The sequence below is a fragment of the Anabrus simplex genome, chromosome 1 (assembly GCF_040414725.1).
Source record: "Anabrus simplex isolate iqAnaSimp1 chromosome 1, ASM4041472v1, whole genome shotgun sequence".
NCBI classification, from domain to species: domain Eukaryota; kingdom Metazoa; phylum Arthropoda; class Insecta; order Orthoptera; family Tettigoniidae; genus Anabrus; species Anabrus simplex.
In genome coordinates this window covers 301,827,575-301,852,240 of record NC_090265.1, presented here as the reverse complement: position 1 = coordinate 301,852,240, position 24,666 = coordinate 301,827,575, and the positions used below count along the sequence as shown (strand labels likewise).

Sequence of the window (24,666 nt, the reverse complement as noted above, 5' to 3'; positions counted from 1 at the left end):
TGAAGCAAGAACAGTTTATAGGCCTATGGAGGAGATAACTGTCGACAAGGAAATAACACGCACTGCAAGAAGCAGATAAGAGGAGTGATGAAGAAGGTAATACAAGTAGTAAGGCTCCAGTGGCTGAGACAACTACACGTATTGATGAAACTGAGCAACAAATAAGGATAGAACACTGACCAAACATCGTCTCATAATTAAAAAGTTATTCTGCAAAATATATCTCTGACTCTGGATAATAAACCCCGCCTCGTGGCGATGATCGTTAAGGTATATAGGTCTGATACCGTGGTTAGCCGGTTCGAATCCCGATGGTCGAAACAAGTTTTTTTTTTGCTAGTTGCTTTACGTCGCACCGACACAGATAGGTCTTATGGCGACGATGGGACAAGGAAGGGCTGGGAGTGGGAAGGAAGCGGCCGTGGCCTTAATTAAGGTACAGCCCCAGCATTTGCCTAGTGTGAAAATGGGAAACCACGGAAACCATTTCCAGGGTTGCCGATAGTGAGGTTCGAACCTACTACCTCCCGAATACTGGATACTGGCCGCACTTAAGCGACTGCAGCTATCGAGCTCGGTCGAAACAAGTTTACCATAACAATGTTATCTGGCAGGGTAGAAGAGCTGACGGTATTTCTAATCACTAAATTGCATGCCAAAATCCTGGATTCATTTCCTAACCTTTCCGCAGAGTGATATTGAGTGACGACGTATGACGCTGTTGATGATGATTCGTCCATCGGATAGGGACGTTTGGGCTTGAACAGACACCTTGGTGATATTAGACACGAGTAGGCTATGTGACGGCACCGGGTTTCACTGTTTCCCTTCCTGCTATCATATAGCCTTATATACTCTCATTGGAGATGAATACATAATAGCAGATGAACTTGGCAATAATAATAATAATAATAATAATAATAATAATAATAATAATAATAATAATAATAATAATAATAATAATAATGCCTTCCGAAACAGAGCATTTAGTTCATCTCATTCATTCCTTTGATGAGGTTGGCGTCGTAAAAACTCGCACACTTCAAAGCCGACCCCGTAGAGAAACGGGACATAGTTGTGACTAAAAATTCAATAGAATAGCCCACCTGGTGGCCATGACCGTCAAGGCGTCAAGTATTTGTGGTCTCACACTATAGTTAAATGAAAATGTGGTGTAACAATTTCTAATCATACACAAATCTAATAACTAGATTGCGTGAGTCCAAACCTTTCCTTAGTGTTCACATGGACTGGAGACATATAACGCTGTTGACGGCGATTGTCCGGTGGATGGGGACGTTAAACCTTGAGCAGACACATTGGTATTATTTGACAGCAATAGGTTATGTGCCGGCACCATTTTTACACCTGTCTTACCTGATTATCATCATTCTCATCCGGCTCCATGGCTAAATGGTTAGCGTCCTGGCCTTTGGTCACAGGGGTCCCGGGTTCGATTCCCGGCACTAAAAGCCATACGCCATTTCATTTCATCATCATAACCACACACAGGCGCAGAGGTCGTTCATGGGAGTCAGCTAGATAGACGTGCATCAGGCCTCTCTAGAGGCCACATAATATCTTTTCACTGAAATGTTCTCAGGGCACATTTTAACAATTTAATGTTTATATATTGTAGAAATGAAATGGCATGAAATGCCGCATGGCTTTTAGTGCCGGGAGATCCCAGGACGGGTTCGGCTCGCCAGGTGCAGGTTTTTGATTTGATGCCCGTAGGCGACCTGCGCGTCATGATGAGGATGAAATGATCATGAAGACAACACATACACCCACCCCCCGTGCCAGGGAAATTAATCAATGATGGTTAAAATTCCAGACCCTGCCGGGAATCGAACCCGGGACCCCTGTGATCAAAGGCCAGCACGCTAACTACTTAGCTGTGGAGCCTGACATTATATTATTGTTTATATACTCTCATTGGAGATGAATACATAATAGCAGATGAACTTGGCAATAATAATAATAATAATAATAATAATAATAATAATAATAATAATAATAATAATAATAATGCCTTCCGAAACAGAGCATTCGCACGATAATGCTTCTGAAAGCATCGCAGAAAATATGAGCAGAACTGATGCGTGAATGTTCTATGGAGATATTATCTCTGACTTACGTTTTGTCTTGACGCCTGAGGGTTCCTTGATGACCAACTCGACGCTGTCTTCTCGTCGCCAGAGAACGTGAGGCTCAGGGTAGCCCCGCGCTCGACACGTGAGCTTCACCGTTCCGCCTTCAGGGACCATCACGTCCCCAGATGTTTCATCACTGATGAAGTCTGGTGGAACGACCACATCTAGATGTCCCATCTGTAACAGACGGAGAAGAGTAATTTCTTAACACGTTTCTAAGAATAAAATGGAATAACATACTTTATGTAACATGCATACAATGAGGCCTTCGTACATCTGTGGTAATACATTGAAGTCGAAGTGTATCAAATTATGTTGGTTAAGTATTCACCCGCAGGCTGGTTGAATTCTCAGAAAGTATATTTTTTGCTAATGGTTTTACGTCGCACCGACACAGATAGGTCTTATGGCGACGATGGGATAGGAAAGGGCTATGAGTTGGAAGGAAGCGGCCGTGGCCTTAATTAAGGTACATCCCCAGCATTTGCCTGGTGTGAAAATGGGAAACCACGGAAAACGATATTCAGGGCTGCCGACAGTGGGGTTCGAACCTACTACTCCCGAATACTGGATACTGGCCGCACTTAAGCGACTGCAGCTATCGAGCTCGGTGAGGCATTACAAGGCAAGATGGAGTGTGAGGTAGTCTGCTATTACTTTCCGCACTAGCCCATAGAGTGCTATTGCAGAACGACCAGTTCTATTGGTAGCATCTTTCTAACAGTGGTCCGAATGTTGCTTGCAGTACCACGCATACTTCAGCAGCTTCCATTCATGAGTATGAAGAGAGGTATAAATATAAAAGTATACGTAAATTAATGAGACTTTCCAGCCACTCTGAAAACTTAAGACTTTGTAGGGTCTTCAAAACAACCCGATACCCTCAAGATTCTTGCAAAGAACCAAGAAAGTCCCAAACATTCCTGAGGGAGCTGAGCTAGAGGGTTCAAAATTGAGGTTCAACAGAAAAACAGCATACGTACGCAAGCGTAAGCATTTTCTTACGCAGTGATAAACATTTCCTCCAAATTGATGACCTAGACTTTTCGTGGGGTTAAAAGTCTGCAGGAAGTTCAAATGCATTTTAAATATCACGCCAAGATAAATTTTATGTTAATATATTATATTAATAAGTTCGCTTGAAATGGGAGTCTCTTTGCTATTTTAACTCTTCTGTCAATGTATAAATTAGACCAATAGCGTATTAATAATAATAATAATAATAATAATAATAATAATAATAATAATAATAATAATAATAATAATAATAATACCCGTGTGGGGATTTACCGGTTACCTCCATCGGGCGCGTCCCATTGGAATTGGGGAAGCTCGCTGCCGCCAGCAGAGTCAGAGGGTAGTAGGGAAATAAAATACCACCGTGAAAAAAAACTGGTCACTTGCCAGGGTTACGGCGAAGACTTGTAAATGACCAGAAGCCAGAAAACATCTTGAGGCAACCTCTAGGGCTAACAACCCTAGTTGTAAAAGGATGGGTACCCGTCCAAAGCAAAGTCAAGTCAAAAAGCATGATGGCACAACATTTCAAGAAACATACCCCAGGGGGTAAATCTTCGGATAAATCCCTCGTCGTGAACGCCACGGCGTACGAGTCTCGTTCGTATTCTGGGGGAGACTCGACATCATGCAAGAGACGAGTCGGCGTCTCGGTGTACCCCGAAGAGTCAAAAACTCAGGCCAAAATCTTAAACCTTTCTGGCAACTTTCAACATAAATTCACTTACACAGACTGGCAAGCTGAAAACCCTCACCAAAGCTCTTCACGAAAATCAGATATCAATAATGGGCCTACAGGAAACAAGGTACCCAGATGAAGAGATTTTTGAATCCGAAGGCTACCGATTTTTCAAGAGCAAAGCGCAAAGAGGAATCCTCAACGGAGCTGTGATGCTTGGAACCGCGTTTGCTGTTAGAACCAAGATCCTTAAATCGGTTGCAAATTTCGAACCTGTGAATGACAGATTGTCTATACTCACAACGAAATGCGCGAAAAAAACCTACGCCCTAGTTAACGCACATGCTCCTACAAACGATAAGAACAAGTCTGATCCAGACGAAGTTGATAATTTCTGGGACCTACTGGATGAAAAATTAAACAAAATCCCCAAACACCATATAAAACTACTTTTGGGTGACTTCAATGCCCAACTAGGTCGTGAACAGAAGTAAAAGTAAGTTATAGGAAATTACCCTGCTCACAAAAGAACCAATCCCAACGGCAAAAGACTGGTGTCCATTTGCGAAAATCACAACCTGCAGGTCATGTCGATCCACTTTCGCCATCTACCCAGAAAGCAAATGACTTGGCGTTCTCCCGTCCAAGCACTCGGAGAGTTCCAAATTGATTATGTTGCAATCTCCAGGAGAAACAGCCCTGAGATTATGAATGTCAAGGTAAAGAAAGGCATCAATGTGGCCTCAGATCATTATATGTCTCTTATCAAATTCACACCAATTCCCGAAAACACAAGGAAACAGATCACACGCTTCGACAATGATAAACGTCGGCAAAGGGTCGAGGAGTTCCAGGAGAAGGCTAGACCAAATGACTGTGACTTTAACAACTCCAAAAGTCTCCTTGTTGAGGCCGCCAAAGACGTTGCAGAAATCAAGAGAAGCAAAAAGCATGCCTGGTGGAATGGTACCTGCGAATCAGTCCTCCAAGAAAGACTCAATGCGTGGAAACAGTACTACTCTACGAAATCAGAAAATGATTGGGAAACCTACAAAACCCAACGTGCCCAAGCAGCTAGGGTGTTCAGAACTGAGAAACGTAAATACGAAAAATCTCTCATTGAAAAGATAGAACAAAACTTTAGGAAGAATGAAATTAGATAGTAATACAGAGCCTTCAAACGCAAACTCACTGGCTATAAACCACCATCTCTGTGCTTTGAGCGAAAGGACGGCGCACTGGCGACGTCAAATGAAGAAAATTGCAGCATTCTGGCAGACTACTTCAAGAATTTACTTAATTGCTCTAAACCGCAAAGCCCCATTGAAACCAAGGAACCCTTACTCAGGTACCCAGATTCCAGACCACCCGACAGAGATGAAATCAAGCGCCACATTGCCCGTCTCAAAAATAACAAAGCGCCGGGGGAAGACTCAGTATTAGCAGAACTATGGAAATATGCCCCATAGGTATCACTTGATATCTTGCAAAATCAAGTAGAAGAAATTTGGAACAAGGAGACCCTACCGAAGATAGGAAAATAGCTTTGATCCATCCATTACACAAAAAAGGCAGCATGAAGAACATCAACAACTACAGAGGAATATCTTTGCTACCCGTGACTTACAAAATTCTATCACTTGCCATCCTGGAGCGTTTGGAAGCACATGTCGAACATCAAATAGGTGAATACCAAGGAGGGTTCAGAAAAGGTCGCTCAACAGCTGAACAGATACAAAATCTCAAAACGATCATCAGATATTGTACACTAAGGTCCAAGCAGTATGTGTCTGTCTTTGTGGACTTTAAGAAAGCGTACGACTCCATTGACCGGGAAGTCCTGCTAAACATCGTAAATGAATTTGGAGTTGATTTGAAACTGCTGGCATTAATTAGAGCCACCCTGACCGATACAAAATCCAAGGTGAAGTTCAACGGATGTCTCTCGCATTCCTTTGACATCAAAACAGGAGTCCGACAAGGTGATGGGCTATCCCCGACATTCTTCAACTGTGTTCTTGAAAAGATCATCAGAACCTGGCGGGTAAGATTACAGGAAACCAACTACAGTCCATTGAGAATAGGAACCAAATCTAAGGGGATCGCAACAGACTGCTTAGCATTTGCCGATGATATTGCTGTTCTCTCAAACGACATAGAAACCGCTAGAGCTCAAGTTGAAATTTTAAAGGAAATTGCCGAACAAACTTGTTTGCAGATATCGTTTGAGAAAACAGAAGTAATGACTAACATCAAAGAGGCTCCACCAAAACTCCATACAAAATACGGGGACATCACCCGAGTAGACAAATTCAAATACCTGGGTGAGATCATCATGAAAAATGGACTGGACAAAGAAGCACTTCAGGAGCGAGTACGCAAACTGGAAATAGCCTACCAAACATCCCGCACAATCTACAACAAAAAATGCCTTTCCCAATATACCAAGATACGTCACTATGAAACAGTTCTGAAGCCAGTAGTTCTATACGCAGCCGAAACCCTGTCTCTAAATGCCAACAAAGGACTCCTTGAAGAACTGGACAAAAGAGAACGCAAAATTGTGAGAGGAATCTTGGGATCAAAGTACAGAAATGGAGTCCATCAAAAGAGATCCAACAAGGAAGTCTAGAACAAAATAGAGAAAATTACCGACACAATCAGAAAAAGACGGGCTCGATTTTACGGTCATCTGAAAAGAATGGACGGAAGAAAGTTAACTAAAGAAATACTTCACTTTTTTTATTGAAACCCCAAAACCAAAATTCCCTGGTTTTGAAATACCAAAGAAGACCTTCAAATGCTACATATCTCAGCTGAAGACTCCCTTAACAGAGATCTCTTCCGCAAGAAAATATTGACGAACGGACTAAACGGGATGAGCAACCGAAGAGAAGACCGTGCCCCTTGGACAGAGGAGCGTAAGCAGGCCCACTCACAAAGAATGAGGGAAATTTGGGCTCTAAAGAAGGCCAAGTTCAGTGTCAAATGCAACAAGACTTAACTTGGTCCTTGATTGCCCCAGCGAATTATATAATAATAATAATAATAATAATAATAATAATAATAATAATAATAATAATAATAATAATAATAATAATAATAATAATAATAATAATAATAATAATAATAATAATAATAATAATAATAATAATAATAATAATAATAACTGTACCGGGAGGTACACCTCTACGCCGCACATTTAAATCTTGCGCCTAAAGGAACTCCTCTACAGGAAAAACACTGAACTTGAAAGCTAGACCTACTTAAATATTTTCTCAGAAGATGTCACTACTGTAATTCAACGTAATTTTGTTATTGTAAAGTTTCCAGTACTGTGTAAATTTCAACTGTTTTTTTTTCGTTCATCAAGAAGTTTGGACATTCTCTCATAGATGTCACTGCTAGTAAACTATGATCATGCACCCTGGTGCGAAGTGAAATAAATTTTTTGAAGAAGTTTTGTATTCATAAGATTTTTACTAATTAATGTTCATTTATTTTTGGCTTGGCAATATTTATCTTTTCTTTCCGCCAGTTTTGAATCCAGCCAATACCTAATTTTTGTAATTAATTTCCAACAATCCTGTACTTCTTCTTCGATTCTGAGAGCCACTTTTAAATTTCACCAATAAAATTCTGTAGGTGTGTCTTGATTATTCATGAAACGCCTCGAACTTCCCCCGAGGGTTTATAAACTTTTCATTTTCACGCCTCTTGGCTATTTTGATCAACATATAATTTAGTGTGTGTGTGTCAAGCACGGGGCGGGAGGTGCCTCTAGCAGTACACCGACAAGGTATGGCCACTTAACATCTTCAATTTTTGCTAGCTCCGCAGTTTAACCCGAGGGAAAGGTTCGAAACTTTAACTATGTAACTACTTTAAAATGTAAATCTCCTTTCGGCGCATGTAAAAATTTCATAAAATCTTTAACTGTAAATCGGGGATAGAGAGTGATGCACCCTCTCGAGCTCCCCTTCATGTTGGTTTGAGGTGACTGCGTTTTGTAACTGGTTTTCTTCCTTCCGTAAAGTCTTAATATTTTTCTTATACGAGTCACCTCAGTAGTTTGGGAATTGCCTCTGTGTCATCGGCCTAGTGGCCCTTAGGTTTTAACAAATCTGTTCTAGGAGTGCAAGTACTCGCCTCCAATCTATTTGTGTGTAGGTCCATTTACGTAACTATTATTCGTGTTCCAAGAAGGCCCACTAGGTTAGGTACAAGATACCCCTGTTTCAGTTTTTGTAAGTTGTGCCTTGGTGGCAAGTGATTGTTTTCTGATATTGCCTTAAATAGGCTTGAAAAACTGAGAGCGTGTCAGCTCTTTTCAAGCGTTGTAAAAGTGCCTCTGGGAGGCCTGATATTGCAATTTTTCGGGAGCATGTGCTCCAGGTATTAAGGGATTTCTGCCCTTTTGTAAATTTGTACTCTTGGTAAAAATTAAGCTGGAAACTCAAAAATGGTAATACTGGGGGCTTGTAGCTCAAGAATGTTAAAGTTCTGGAATTTTGTATCTTTTTTAAGTTTTGTTTCTAAATTGCTATGTCATTGTTATCTCACTAAGTGAAAAGTTGTTAAAGTTTTGTTGTTTTTCGAAAAATATAACCTTTGTTAACTTTGACTTTGTAGTTAGACCCATTCATCCCGGCACCTTCTTTCACCTCTGGTGGTCTACGGATAGCCCCGTAATAATAATAATAATAATAATAATAATAATAATAATAATAATAATAATAATAAATTGTTCCGGAGATACCGTGGAGAGCTAGAGGTGTAGGAATGTGAGGGCGTGAATGGTGGACACATAAAAGATCACATCTTAATTTAAATCTCTAAAATTTGAAATTTTACTCCTTTCCTTGTTTTTTATTTTACCGAGCTCGATAGCTGCAGTCGCTTAAATGCGGCCAGTATCCAGTATTCGGGAGATAGTAGGTTCGAACCCCACTGTCGGCAGCCCTGAGAATGGTTTTCCGTGGTTTCCCATGTTCACACCAGGCAAATGCTGGGGCTGTACCTTAATTAAGGCCACGGCCGCTTCCTTCCCACTCCTAGCCCTTTCCTCTCCCATCGTCGCCATAAGACCTATCTGTGTCGGTGCGACGTAAAGCAGCTAGCAAAAATGTTCTTTTTTCTCAATTCGCATTTAAATGAACTACACCAAGTAACAGTTGGAAAGACATAGGCGAGCTTGTTATCTCTAGATAAACCTAAGAAAAATCAAGCACAATAGACATAATAATTTTTAAGAGATGAGTTAGGTAGCTCAAACGTTACACTATTACAAATACCACCACTGCTCCAATCAATTACAAATTAGCAGACGGGCTCCAAACTTTACAACATTCCAGCCTCTCCAAGGCCCAAATCTCTATTTTTATATTAGATTAAATATAAATAGTTTTCACTGTCTTACTCGCTCGACAGCCTAAGTTACATTTAAATATGGAAAGTTAGCATTTACCAGAGGCAATAAGTGCCCATTCTATATGGCCTTAGTGAAAAAAGGAAAGGATTAAGTATCGGCCGTAAACCAAAATGATAGTAGGCGAACACTTGCACTTCTTTTGGAAATACCGTAACCCTATACTACAGAGGTGACTACATGGAGAGAAAAATTTAGCTTCCAAAAAGAAGGGATAAATTTTAAAGTTTACGAAATCATTGTCACCCCAATACCAAGTTGAATGGGAATTAAAATTCCCTAAGTTAGAATAAAGTCTTTAGACAAGTTTGAAAGTTTACATTGAAAGCCTGAGTTTTACATTAACAAAGGATATTGAAAACTTCCCCTGAAGTTAGATTTCTGAGACTATTACATGTTTAAAAGGTAGACCTATCTGCAATTACCTTGAGCTGTTGGGCCTTTCGGTGATGGGCAGGCTTGCCCTCTCCCTCCTCTATGAACACACTGTAAACCTCTTGACTGGAGTGATCGAAAGACTACATGGCCCAATAGCTTCCAGCTTTTATAGCGGACAGAAAGGTTCCAGAACTCTCTGGCCCGAAGCCCTGTACACACCACCAATTTCATATCTTGGAAAATAAGATTATTTGTGGCTAAACACTTGTCTTGCCCTGTAATATTGGGGGCTGATTTCATGTCTTATACTGATCTGGTGCTCGACATTTAGAGCAAGTCGTTCACATTTAAATTTGCCAATAATTGTAAAATTCCTTTGTTAACGTGTAATTCTGTATCATGTTCATCTGTTTCGCCTACCCAGGATGACATGTTGTTAGACCTTAGACATCTACCTGAGGAGCAGACTGAAAGTATTCGTAAATTGTGTCAGTCGTTTCCGGATGTATTTTCTGATACTCTTGGTGTTACTGACCTTATCGAATGCAAGACTGAGGTTACAGATTCGATTCCAGTTAGGTTCCCGCCATATAGGCAAAATCAAGGCACCTAAACAACGTTGTCAAACTCGAATACTTGTACGCAGCAGATACGTTTGACATGCTTGGAACAGGCGGGATTGAAGACATCAGAGGAAGAAGGAAAAATCCACGGATAAATGCTGGGCTTAAAGATAAATGATGAGGAGAGGAGACTTTGATCTAACAAAATAATTGTACCAGAAGACGGAAGGAGTGGTTGAGGGTACATTTTCGTGGAGACCTACTGAGGTTAGACAGAAACAGACTGACGAAAACAGCCTCGAAAACTTCAGGAAGAGGAAGAGAGAGCCGAAATGGTTTCGGGAAATGAGAACGGACATGCCTAAGGCGAAGGTCAGAGTACAAGACATAGTACTCAGGGGTCGATTTGCACGGAGTTCAGAGGTTCACAGGAGACAGGGGAGGAACTTACACAGAAGAACAAAAGAAGGAAGTAGGAGAAAAAAGAAGAGACTGAACGCAAAGAGAAGGTTATAAATAATGTAATGTCTGTCAACGGTGGTCCATATTATGACAAAACGTAAAGTAATAATAATAATAATAATAATAATAATAATAATCATGATCATCATATCCCCGTGGATGAGTGAGGTATAATATATGTAAATCTCCTGCCTGTCATGGAAGGTGACTAAAAGAGGAGCTCTCAATACAGGGGCATACACTGATGAAACTGAATTAGAGATAGCTGCGATTTAGCGAAACTGCTCTACGGTAGGTCAAGTAAACTTAATAGAATGTGGATAGTTCACATGGGATGAAATGGAACCGCTGGTATATCGGCCAATGTCCCCCATCGATGAAGGATACAGGAATTTCCCGTCAATGTCCACCCATTTGTTATACTCCAGCACCGTACGAGAGACCTGCAACTACAGCAAAGATAATCCGCCACTCCCGGATTGTGGACGATTAATTCGATGAACACTCTAGGGATATGAAGATTCTTTCCGACCTTCAAGGTCACCCGACCGCAATCCTATACAGTTCATCCGGCATGCTATCGAGGGAGATTTTCGCGTCGTGGGCCCTACTCCGGGCATTATGGGAGGCTGTACAGCGAATATAGATCAATGCTTCTATTGTCTTGAGAAGTACATTTCTCACCGCATCTCCACCGTCAATAGGGCGAAATGCGGTGCTACACACTACTATAATCCAATTGCTCATCGGTGTATATTGTAGCTGGGTCTGAAATGATTTGTACTTACTTGCGTCATTCATATTCGCAATCCAATTTCCCTTGGTCAATTTTTGTTCTTTCTCGATCCCAGCGGCATAACGATTACTAGTTCCGGGGTGTCCTTCATGGTATACCCTTCGTGGTCCTTACTTCCTCTTGCTAAAACTCACATTCTTCTCTTCCACTTTTTCCTCTGATTAGGGTTACAAGAGGATGGCTGCCTAGTTCTACTCCTTGTTAACATATTAATCATTCCCACCAATAATAATAATAATAATAATAATAATAATAATAATAATAATAATAATAATAATAATAATAATAATAGTTCGAACTCCACTGTCAACAGCTCTGAAGATGGTTTCCGTGGTTTCCCATCTTCACAGCAGGTTGTGCCTTAAGTACAGCCATGGTCGCTTCCTTCCCACTCCCATCGTCGCAGTAAGGCCTATCTGCGTCGGTGCGACGTAAAGCGGAGCGGATTGAAACAAGTGAGGTGAATAGCTCTGTGAGTTTTTAAACGACATCATGTCTGACGCTAATAACAATATTGCGCTGGGTCTTTGTTCACTAAATGAACTTTCAAACACTCTATTAGTAAGGCATATTTTCATGACTTTATTAAAACTCATTTCACGCGTGTGACTTGTACCATTTGTAATGAAGTAGCGATTCTATTAAAACACTGCACATTGGAATTTAATTTCCCACTAATGATCATTATTTTTGCCGCTGTCTGCGGTTCCATGTAAAATTTTGACCTACAGCATTAGTTTGTGCGGCATTGGTTAGCTGCTGCTCTGGTGGTTTCCCGGGTGGTCTTGCCTGTCACTGGACGGAACAACATAGTTTCCCAGTGGTCGCGCCCAGATCGTTCGCACTCTAAAGTGCACAAAACTAGGTCTATTGTAGGTATGTTATACCATAAGCACCACACTTAACTAGCGTCATAAAAACACCATTTTTAATTGGGGATTAGGTAACCTCAATGAATATGGGACGACGCACATGCATGTATGGTTGTAGCCTAACCAAAACCATGACATACTACTAGAACTCTGGTGTAAGAGACTAAACATTATTTGGTGCTGAAACCTCGTGCGTATGTTCAGATTACGAGTATATCTTGTCGGAATAATGTTGACGATAACAGGTTAAGTCGATGATTTTTGACTTCATATACTAAACACTTTGACGAAAAGTGGAAGATTACGAAACTATTCAAACGTGAAGATGTTGACGGTTTATGTCAGTGAAACAGTTATTGCTCAAAATACTGAAGAAAATTACAATATACTGTTCAGTTTTGGGTGTACTGGCACGTACTCTATTGGTAGGCTAAGGCGCTTCAGTACGTGGAATGTGAAATGTGATCATAATTACTATCTGTGTCCGTTATATAGCGGCTTACATGGGATTGAAATTAATGCATAAAATATTTTTGCCAACACCGGGTTTAAGCCTCTGAGTACAAAACACAGTGCTGTCCATTAACCACCGCGTCCATGTAGAAGCCTATTGCAACTATCCCAGTGCCGTAACACCTAAGAGTCAACCCACTTTCTGATCAATACGGAGTGTTCCTCGTATAACGCGTAGCACGATTCCATAGGATAATTCATATAATTATTACTGGTTTGACGGTATACGTATTTCAAGTCTTATGTATGTACATATGTATCTTTTTTACCGTTTATTCACAGCATGCCCCATAACATCACAGTAATACTACATGCTTTGAGTTATTGTATTACAGATGTAACTTAATTTTCTAATTACATGTGAAATACATTCTCAATTCGATGGCTGTTATGATGTACATAAGTAAAAAAATATGTAAACAAAGCTATATCGTTTTTTTCACAATCACACAAATACAACTGAGTAAAACGTAAGAACAATTTAAAATAATTTTGACTAACCAACTTTTGCTCAATGGCCACGACTCTGTACCTAAAATGTATTTAATTAAATCGCTTCTTTCTCTCTCAAGTAATTCACAATAAATAATAAATGGTCAACAGTTTGATCACTGGCATTGCATGGACATATGGGACTATCTAAATTTTAAAATGATTGCCTCTTGATTTTTCACATATGTTTGTATGTATGTATGTATGTATGTGTGTATGTGTGTATGTGTGTATTATGTATGTATGTATGTATGTATGTATGTATGTATGTATGTATGTATGTATGAGAAGATTCAAAGTTTCTCCAAATTCGAATAAAATGACATCATCGATTAATTTATCCTATAATTTATCCTATAACCTTTCAATCGTTTCCTAAATTTTTTTGAGGTTCCCTTGTGCACCTTTTACACTGGCTGTAAAATGGCAATGAATTGGTCATAACCATAGCATATTCCAACTATAATGAATTTAATCTCCATGTCTATTAATGTGCAACCGGGCAGAGCGGATCAGACGGAGCCGAAGTTGATGAGTTTTAACCCGCGCTCAAATATGCCAGCCTTATGTCGGTAGATCTACCGGCACGTAAAGAAATTCTTGTGGGACAACATTCTGGCACCGCGGCATCTTCTAAAAGGAACGTATGAGTAGTTAAGGAAAACAAGGTGAAACCAATAATGTTAATATACACCACATGATACGTTTCGTACACACTCTGGATCCAGTTTACAATCCACTGCATTGCGTGAATATTATTATGTTCCTGTTTACTACTGCTCCACGTTATCTGTTGACTTTTTTTCACTAGTGTGTTATTTATACTATGGTAATGAGCCAGTTGTCCTCTTGTTGTTCATCGCATAACGACGTCTGAAGTCCCTTTGTATATAAACTAGGAATACGACCTTTCATGTTAGTCTGTTTATAGTCATCCACTATTACCTTCGTTTTATTAATCATATTTCCCGTGATGCTCTCTTTCCCGGGCTATTATAAACTCCAGCACATATTACATTTCTGTTCTTAGTTTTTATGTCACCCTCTTTATTACAGCTCACACAATCGCTCCATGGCTAAGCATTAAAACCAAAACTAATTTAACCTTACCTGGGATAAGAGTCTTAAGCCATGAGTGGGGAGTGGACGTATTCACACAGGGATCATATCATCATCGCTATAGAATAACACTCTGAATTGTATCACTGTTAGTTCATCTATCATTGCAGTCAATAAAATAGTATTTCTCTTTTAACTTCTTCGCTCTAGATATTGTAGACCTCAGCCTTTAATTCATATTGTGTCTGGTAATATAAATGAAAATTTATAATAACATGTGTTTGTGCAAATGAGTATCAGTCTAATTTTTATATCGCCAAATTGTTCGTATGCTGGCCTTTGGTACAAAGAGTCCCCTGTTCTATTCCCGACCGGGCCGGGGATTTTAACCATAATTGTTGATTCGGATGGCTCGGGGGCTGTGTATGTGTATGTGTGTGTGTGTGTGTGTGTGTGTGTATGTGCTTGTACCGTCTTCAGCAATATAATTCATTACAGATTCCTCACAGCCTCGTAGGTCGCCTATAAGGCGTCTACTCGCAAGACCTGCATTACTGCAGCAGGCCCCTCCGGAGGGCATGCGCCATTATTAATATTATTATTACATCAGGCTCCACGGCTAAATGATTAGCGTGATGGTCGTTGGTCCAAGGGGTCCCGCGTTCGATTCCTGGCCGAGTCGCGAGTTTTACATTTCATTGGTTAATTCCGACGGTTAGAGGGCTGGGTGTTTGTGCCACCTTCATCATTACAATACATCACAGTTAGGGCCTCATTCTCACAGAAGCGCAGGTCGCCTATTAGGCTTCAACTTGGAAGACCTGTACTAGATCTGTCCGGGGCCACGCGCAATTATTATTATTATTATTATTATTATTATTATTATTATTATTATTATTATTATTATTATTATTATTATTATTATTATTATTATTATTAATATTATTATTATTTCGGTCTATGCATTGTAATCGAACCCTTGTATTACAAATTATATACTATATTAGAAATCACTCGGAAAAATGAGTCGAAAGAATGAAAGAGACTAACCTTACGAGTTTGGTATTTGGAACTCCGAACCACCATTCAGATTTGTCAGAGATTCTTTTAAATACAGGTAGATTCAGGGAGTAAGTCTAGTAATCAGTTCCCACTATCGGCAGCCCTGAAGATGGTTTTCCGTGGTTTCCCATTTTCACACCAGGCAAATGCTGGGGCTGTACCTTAATTAAGGCCACGGCCGCTTCCTTCCAACTCCTAGGCCTTTCCTATCCCATCGTCGCCATAAGACCTATCTGTGTCGGTGCGACGTAAAGCCCCTAGCAAAAAAAAAAAAAAAAATACTTTTTCCTGTAAATATGAAATACAGACCTAACATTTCCAGAAAAATTTCTTAGTTTTATGACCGGATTCCCTCTCTCATGCCAAACCCAATGTGGAGGGGTGTATTCGCTATTACGTGTTTCTGTGTGTGTATGAAGATAAGTGCCTAAAACGAACAAAAACACCCAGTCCCCGGACTGAGGAACCAGAGTAATTAACCATACGCAGTTTAAATATTCGGCCAGTCTGGAATTCCCACCTGGAACCCTCCAATGAAGACCAGTGCCTTGGCTTTACGGCCAAGGAGCCGGTAAATCTACAAATTTAACACCGTAAAGTAAATATAAAGCCTTGTTTGTCGCTTAAAGCTTCGAAATGATGACTAGTGAATTAAGTTCCGTGCCATTGCAGATTGTAAATCACAACATAAATTTATGCATCGAATAATACCACGGATCATATAAAAATCACCAAATACCATTGGTAATAATTATTCTGCTATAGATCAACACCGACATTTTATATTAAACAACCCACAACTGATCAGAAACCGTATGATCAGTTAAGTTATACACGACAGGAATTTTTCTTTATGGGAAATAAAAAGAATCACTTCGTGTAAACGTTTACAGTACAAACCATGCAATTTGGATTTTATCGTCCTTCTTAGTTACTTGATGTCAGCTTGGCGCTTGGGGATGTATAGTAACGAGAAGGACAAATCATATCTTATCTTTATGTCAAGAGCATTAGTTTTAATAGTCTAGAATTCACTGGGTACCTCCAATATTGGTAAAACCATTGAAATGAAATGAAATTGCGTATGGCTTTTAGTGCCGGGAGTGTCCAAGGACAGGTTCGACTCGCCAGATGCAGGTATTTTGATTTGACTCCCGTAGGCGACCTGAGCGTCATGATGAGGATGAAATGATGATGAAGACGACACATACACCTAGCCCCCGTGCTAGGGAAATTAACCAGTTATGGTTGAAATTCCCGACCCTGCCGGAAATCGAACCCGGGAACCCTCTGACCAAAGGCCAGCACGCTAACCAATTAGCCATGGATCCGGACGGTAAAACCAATGTCAAAATGTAAATCAAATTTCGTAAGCATGCATATGAAGGATTCCAGAAGTTAGCCGCATTTCGTTCGTTATTTACCGGTTTTAATTTTTAATTTCGTGTGGCTATTTCTAGCCGAATGCAGCCCTTGTTAGGCAGACCCTCCGATGAGGGTGGGCGGCATCTGCCATGTGTAGGTAACTGCGTGTTGTTGTGGTGGAGGATAGTGTTGTGTGTGGTGCGTGAGTTGCAGGGATGTTGGGGACAGCACAAACACCCAGCCCCCGGGCCATTAGAATTAACCAATGAAGGTTAAAATCCCCGACCCGGCCGGGAATCGAACCCGGAACCCTCTGAACCGAAGGCCAGTACGCTGACCATTCAGCCAACGAGTCGGACTATTTACCGGTAATTAACATATTTAAATGATTTCATAAAAGAGAATAAAATTATGTAAAATTATTTGTTACACATATTTCAAAAATCGTATTAATTGGTGCGATCCATAACAAACTAGGCTGTAAATGCTGTAGAATCTTTTAATAATATTGTTACCGAGCTCGATAGCTGCAGTCGCGTAAGTGCGGCCAGTATCCAGTATTCGGGAGATAGTAGGTTCGAACCTCACTATCGGCAGCCCTGAAGATGGTTTTCCGTGGTTTCCCATTTTCACACCAGGTAAATGCTGGGGCTGTACCTTAATTAAGGCCACGGCCGCTTCCTTCCCACTCCTAGCCCTTTCCTGTCTCATCGTAGCCATAAGACCTATCTGTGTCGGTGCGACGTAAAGCAACTAGCAAAAAAAAAAAATATATATGTTTTATATCTTACCTACGCTGTGTCTTAAATGTGATATTGAAAATGACGTTCACAAAAATGAGGTATTTGGCACCTAGAACTACCAAAGCTTGATTACCTTCTACTCCATAAGAATCTTGAGACAAGCGAACCTAAGTTATTAATGATTGAAATTTGAAGGAACAGAGAAAAAGCGAATATCGTGTAAATTTTAATCGGAAGTGTTTGGACATTTTGAATGGTTTATGGAGGCACTTTTACATAATTACATGTACTTGATCAAATAATAAATTTAAAATGTCTCGAGGCACTACTGTGAATGCACACTGAACAACATTCCATCACTGTTTCACATATTTCTCAGTCAGCAACACTTGATATACACCCGTTTACATGATTCCCAATATATATGCAAGCACACGCGTCATACAAAAAACTGGTTCGATAATAAGTTCAGAAACGAAATAGCGCACAAAATGAAGAGATTCAGGGGTAGTAAAATATTCATAAGGTGTCATACCATGACAAAACCAATGCCACCGACACAATTTGTGTACCTTTCGTTGACACGTTGGATGTTTTGTGTACCTGTCGTTTAAATTAGTACATGATCAAGAAGAGACATAACATTCTGTTGCTGTACTCGTTATTGTTGTTGTTGTCGCTCCTGTAGTTAGATTATTATAGGATGACGAATGAAGCAAGCAACTAGGCTGCCAGATTTATTTGGCGTTTAAACTCGTGATTTAATTAAAATCCGAATTACAGGAACTGTGACCTAGAATTTCGAAACTCTTTCTGGTGAAGAACATGACGCTGATGTTGATTATGATGATGGTACCAGTGGTTTCAGTATATATAAGGAGTCTAGGGATCACATTTTCAATGTGTACCAAGTAATTAACAATGCTACGAGAAAAAATGACAGTTGCATTTAATATATGTCTTCTGCACAATAAAATTAACGTTTTCACGCTTATATTATATTAACAGGGTCACTAACTGCTCGGAATTATTACCCGGATTCAGCGGGGTTGTAACTACGAATACTTAACACAGAATGATTGGGAGGGTTTTAGGGACTTTACACGAGATCCACCAGTATTCTACTGTCCTTTCTATTTTGACCACCTTCTGTTCATGAAACCCATAACCTCCAAACTTAATTTAACAACACGGCATTTCTTATTTCTTTCTTTTTTATTTACTTAGTATACGGCTTTTATTGTCCAGTGTGTCCGAGCATATGTTCAGCTAGCCTGCGGATCTTTCTACGGCCTTTCACGCTCATGGGTGACCTGCACGTCTGGATGTGGAATGATGATGAAAAAATGAAATGGCGTATGGCTTTTAGAGCCGGGAATGTCCGAGGACAAGTTTGGCTCGCCAGATGCAGGTCTTTTGATTTGACGCCCGTAGGCGACCCGCGCGTCGTGATGAGGATGAAATGATGATGAAACCGACACATACACTCAGCTTCCCTGCCATTGGAATTAACCGATTATGGTTAAAATTTCCCACCCTGCCGGGAATCAAACCCGGGACCCCTGTGACCAAAGGCCAGTACGCTAAACATTTAACCATGGAGCCGGGCGAATGATGATAATAATGAAGTATTAAGAGGGTGAAACCCGGTCTTGACATATCGTCGCTCCTATGTGTATCTTACTGTACCGTACTGTAGAATGTACTGTATGTTTGCATGAGATATTTACCCGCTCCCAGAGTATGATGTATCTAAGATTTCCTTTACACATGCGCATAGGAAAATGAACTCAACGAAAATCGTTCTGATGAACTGTATATCAATATATGGCTGGGAGGCGTGACAGGGAAATAATGGGTAGGAAGAGCATTGTCAAATTCGCGGTTTTGGCATAGGAGTGACGATATAGCCTACTCCTGTCCAATAACATCAAGGGGTATACTTAAGTCGTAACGTCCCCATCCGACGGACGAATCACTATAAAGAGCGTCACTCAATACAAACATTGCGGAGAGGTTCAGAATTGAATCCAGGTTTTTAACACGCGATCAAGGGATTAAAAATTGTATACCGCTAGTATTCCTACCCTGCAGGCCAACATTCTGATATTGAAATTTTCTCCTCCAACAGGAATCGAACTGGCTAACCACTATGTCAGACCATTGAGACTGGACGCCTTAACGATCATGGGCACCAGGTGGGCTAAAATACTTATAAAGAAAGGAAATCCAAAATAAACAAACAGTTAGCCTACAAAGCAAAACATGTGAATAATACTTTGATAACAGCTAAAATAACTATAAGGAAACCATAAAAACGTTTTTGTGTCATTTAGTCAAATATAAGGTAATTATAAAATAAAGGTATGGTGCAGTGGTTAGTGTGATTAGATGCCACCCCGAAGGTCTGGGTTCGATTCCCGGCTCTGCCACGAAATTTGAAAAGTGGTACGAGGGCTGGAACCGGGTACACTCAGCCTCGGGAGGTCAACTGAGTAGAGGTGGATTCGATTCCCAGCTCATCCATCCTGGAAGTAGATTTCCATAGTTTTCCGCTTCTCCTCCAGGCAAATGCCGGAATGGTACCTTACTTAAGGCTACGGCCACTTCCTTCCCTCTTCCTTGCCTATCCCTTCCAATCTTCCCATCCCCCCGCAATGCCCCTCTTCAGCATAGCAGGAGAGGAAACCTGGGCGAGGTGCTGGTCATCCTCCCCAGTTGTATCCACCGACCCACAGTCTGAAACTCCAGGACGCTGTCCTTGTGGCGGTAGAGGTAGGATCCTCGGTGAGTTCAAGGGAAAAACCGACCCTGGAGGGTAAACAGATAAAGAAGAAGAATAATAATATAAAATACCTGTGAAATGTGCATTTGTATGATGAACAAGAACCAAGTTATTGTGTTCACAAAAGCTAGAAACATGTTCAAGTTAAATTTGTAAGACGGTCAGTATACCACGCATGATGTGCGCTGATATTTTGTAAAGGAGGGCGCAATCAATGGTGTGTGAAAACCAGCCTAGTTTCAAAGTACATAGGTGCTGTAGGGATAACATTTTCAGCGTGTACTAAGTAATTAAAAAATGCCACGAGAGAAATTGAAATTTGCATTTAATGTATGTTTCTTATATTTAGAAAAACATATGGCAGAGTTCTAGTCGCACTACGGGAATTATGTTTTCAGTGGAAAGTTATATCAGGCAATGAAAGGCACTTATATTGAAATTCTGGCCGCAGCGAGAATTAATGGTAGAATGTGTTATTTGGTTCTAATTGGTTGCATAGAACACATTAATTATTTACTGAAAAGTATAAAATGGCAGGGAGAGTTTCAGTTAAACAGAAATGTAGTAAGCGGTTTGGTCTATGCGGAAGTCTTAACGGCGGACTGTGCTGAAAGCCTGCTATCCGGAGTAACATCTTGGGATTTCAAAAGAAGAGCCGCGAGCGTGATGTGAAAATGAGCATTCCCAAAAGTAGGCAAGAAACATAAGAGGTTTGAATAGCAGTTCGGGAAAACAAAACTGGAACGGGTAGATCATTTCAGGTATTTAGGATGCATTTTATCCCAGGATAGTATTACAGTAAGTGAAAGAGAATCAAGCGAGCTCACAGTTGAGATCAACGTTATTCTATAAGAAAGAAACTCTCTTTTCAGCTGTCCGTTTACAGATTCACTTTGCTGTACAGGAGTGAAAGCTGGGTGTTCAAAACACCTTATTCATAACTTGGAAATAACAGATATGAAAGTAGCGAGAGTGATTGCTGGTACAAACAGGTGGCAACAATGACAGGAGGATCCTTGAAATGAAGAGATTAAGGCTAAGTTAGGAGTGAAATCGACAAACTGGCTTCGATGTTGGAGCCATGTGAGGTGAATGGAGGATACTAGGTTACCTAAGAGAGTAATGGACCCGATCAACGAGGGATTTGAATTGATCTGATTGAATGTAGTGGTGACTTACATACCACTGGGAGTAGAAAGCCGCGTTATGATGCTTCTAAGTACAATAAGATACAAATCTAAGGATATATGTACTAACTAAAATGCTATATTATTAAACTTAGTAAACTTAACTATATGTTTAATTAGAATGGTGCTTGTACTTTTGTAGGTACTAAATCTAGTTAAATTAATCACAATTTAACCTTTACTATAATTTTGCTCTACAGAAATTAAAAAAACACATATCAGTGATTAAAACAATGTTGTCTAAAATTATACGGCTTTCTGACTGAGAGGTGATCTCAGCTTCTTCCGTACTCCTCTAAGAAGAAAGATGTTAACTCCTTTAGTTGATTACAGTTAGTGCTATTTGTAAACGATTTTTAAAAGCGTTAACAATACGTGATGCCATCCAAACAAAGAGTTGTTAGCTTTAGTGATAAGATGGACGGGAATTTAAAAAATAGTCTCCGTAAATCAATTATCTCTGTTATGTACTGACTATACGATTAAATACAATCTATAGGTAGAACAGTCTCTTCTCTTTCTGAATTGTGTGCATTGCAGAAGCTACTGAAGGCTGGCGACGTCCATGAAGTTTGAACCATTGCAGCTGCATATAATATGGGGTTTCGGGTACGACACATCTGACATTGGCAAAAACGAAAAAATGAGTTTAACATGCTGTATGTTTTGATGTTCAACATATGATCAGACCAGGATAAGTTTTGTCAAAAAATAGATTGTTTAGGGTGTCACTGTAAGGGATATATGTACGAAGAATATTTATCGCCGGGAGGGATTTGAGGTAATAATGTTTCAGGAAGTTAGTGTAACCCAAGCAAACTTAATTGGAGGTTTTGATTTACGCTCCATTCGATCAATCGAGAGACGTCTTGATTAAAGTGCTTTGTACAAGAAAGTGGAAGTAAACTTGAAAGTTCTCAGTATACGTGTGAAAGGAACTGCTTATAAACCAGTTTAGCTTATAAAGTCATTCATTTAGGAAACTAAATGGATCGAGAACTCATCGCTGTGGTTCACCACATTTCACTGTCCGACTCGTTGGCTGCATGGTCAGCGTACTGGTCTTCGGTTCAGAGGGTCCCGGGTTCGATTCCCGGGCGGGTCGTGGATTTTAACCTTCATTGATTAATTCCAATGGCCAAGGGGCTGGGTATTTGTGCTGTCCCAACAGTCCTGCAACTCACACACCACACATAACACTATCCTCTACCACAATAACACGCAGTTACCTATGCATGGCAGATGCCGCCCACCCTCATCGGAGGGTCTTCCTTACAAGAGCTGCACTCGGCTAGAAATAGCCACACGAAATAAAAAAAACACATTTCACTGATCTCCAGCTAGACGATCAACCGTCCAAGGAAGTTAGCCTGTGTGCTCTATGAAATAAACATTATTCACACCACGACATATCTTCTTATGTACAATTTTAAGTACCTTATTAAGTGCACAGAGGATACTGATGAGCGTAAAATCACTACAGACGGGCGGAAATTTTATCTGAGCACAGGCTGTACATTAGCATGCTCCCATTGTGACGGATAAACTGCATTCTGTAAAAATTAAATAAATGAAGAGTGGCAGGAAGTAATATGACACTCCGATTACAAATCATATATCGGAATGTTTCTCGTCCTGTAGCTTCACTTCCAATTGATCTGATTGCCTATTCTACCTGTGAAGGGTTGAAAAAGAATTTTTCTCTGTAACTCAGAGGGAGAAGTCTATAGTACTTTGCACTCTCATACTTTCAGAGAGTTGGAATTGACACTGATTTCATATAAGTCACTTAACTCAGTTGGAGTAATAAGCATGCGGCTATCTAGAAGCGACTGACCTCAGTCCCAAGTGATTTTGGAGCTCATCAAGGAGCTGAGGTGGTCTTATATAAACAGAAGATTTTATATGTGTATTACACTTTAGTGTTTTTAAAGACTTGTTTTGCCTCGTTACGTGCTCGTAAATATCAGGAAGTTCTGATTTAATAAATTTCTTCCTTGCTTTGTCCCGTTTACTTACCAATTCCTTAATACGCTTACGGAACCGTGATGTGGACTGGTGTTTTACGGGAATTACTTTCTGGGGCGTATGCTTGTTATAGAGAGATAATATAAAACTGTTGAAGATAGATTATTTATCGGTCTACTATATTACAGAGAGTAGACAGATTCCAAGGTAGTAATTCAGCGTCAGCACGATATTTTTGATGTCATATTTACTGAGGTCTCGAACTAGAATTGTTATAGCGTTATATCGAGAATTATGTATTCAGGTTTCATACAATATTCTCCAGGATGTTTGGTAAGGTTACTATATTTTGTGCTATTCTTCATGTAAAGTCAATACCACCAGTGGCTTTGATTATTCTACCCTTGCAGAAAATAGTATACGCTTGAAAAGAGATGTCGGAATCTGGTCGCGCCGGTTTGTCTCGCTGACTGTAATAATATCAAACGAAGTGTTGCATAAAATGTGTCGGAACTCATATATATATATATATAGGATAATTCAAAGGGAGACTGAGAAATAATATAGGTGACCTTAAGATTTCTTTTCTCTCACGCTCATGCAGTATAGTAATTCGGATAAGACACAGACATTACTTGTCATAAGTGCAATGCAGTACAACGTAATAAATATAGTTAAATAGTAGATCAGCCACAAGAACAAATAACAGCCTTTATCAATATACAATATAATTAAGAGAATTTAAGGAATTAAGTGACGAAGTTAAAAATAAATCAATAGCAACAAAAGTTGTAGAAAATTCTGAGATTGTTAGATCTGTAATGAGTAGAAGAGGAGATACGCCTAAGGATTTTCTGTGAATTTCTTCACAGAAATAGAAAGTCTTCGCAAATCAGTCTGCCAAGCCTTCCGAACATACACACTGATCAGGCAGAAAATATTTGTATCCCATTCTTCATCCTCTTTTTTGTTTTAACAATTGGCTTTACGTCGTACCGACACAGATAGGTCTTACGGCGACGATGGGTTAGGAAAGGGATGGGAGGTGGAAGGAAGCAGCAGTAGGCTTAATGAAGGTACAGACCAAACATTTGCCTCGAGTGAAAATGGGAAACCACAGAAAGCCACCTTCAGGTCTGCC

The 24,666-nt window shown here is 40.1% G+C and overlaps 1 protein-coding gene across 1 annotated transcript in view; it reads right to left on the bottom strand.

Annotated features, from left to right (window-relative positions):
- Positions 1-24,666, bottom strand: part of LOC136864518 (lachesin-like) — an 853,163-nt gene that overhangs the window by 274,772 nt on the left and 553,725 nt on the right. The window contains exon 4 of the mRNA XM_068226232.1: positions 2,141-2,333. Within this exon, the coding sequence (XP_068082333.1) occupies positions 2,141-2,333 (193 nt within the window). The remainder of the gene's footprint in view (positions 1-2,140; positions 2,334-24,666) is intronic.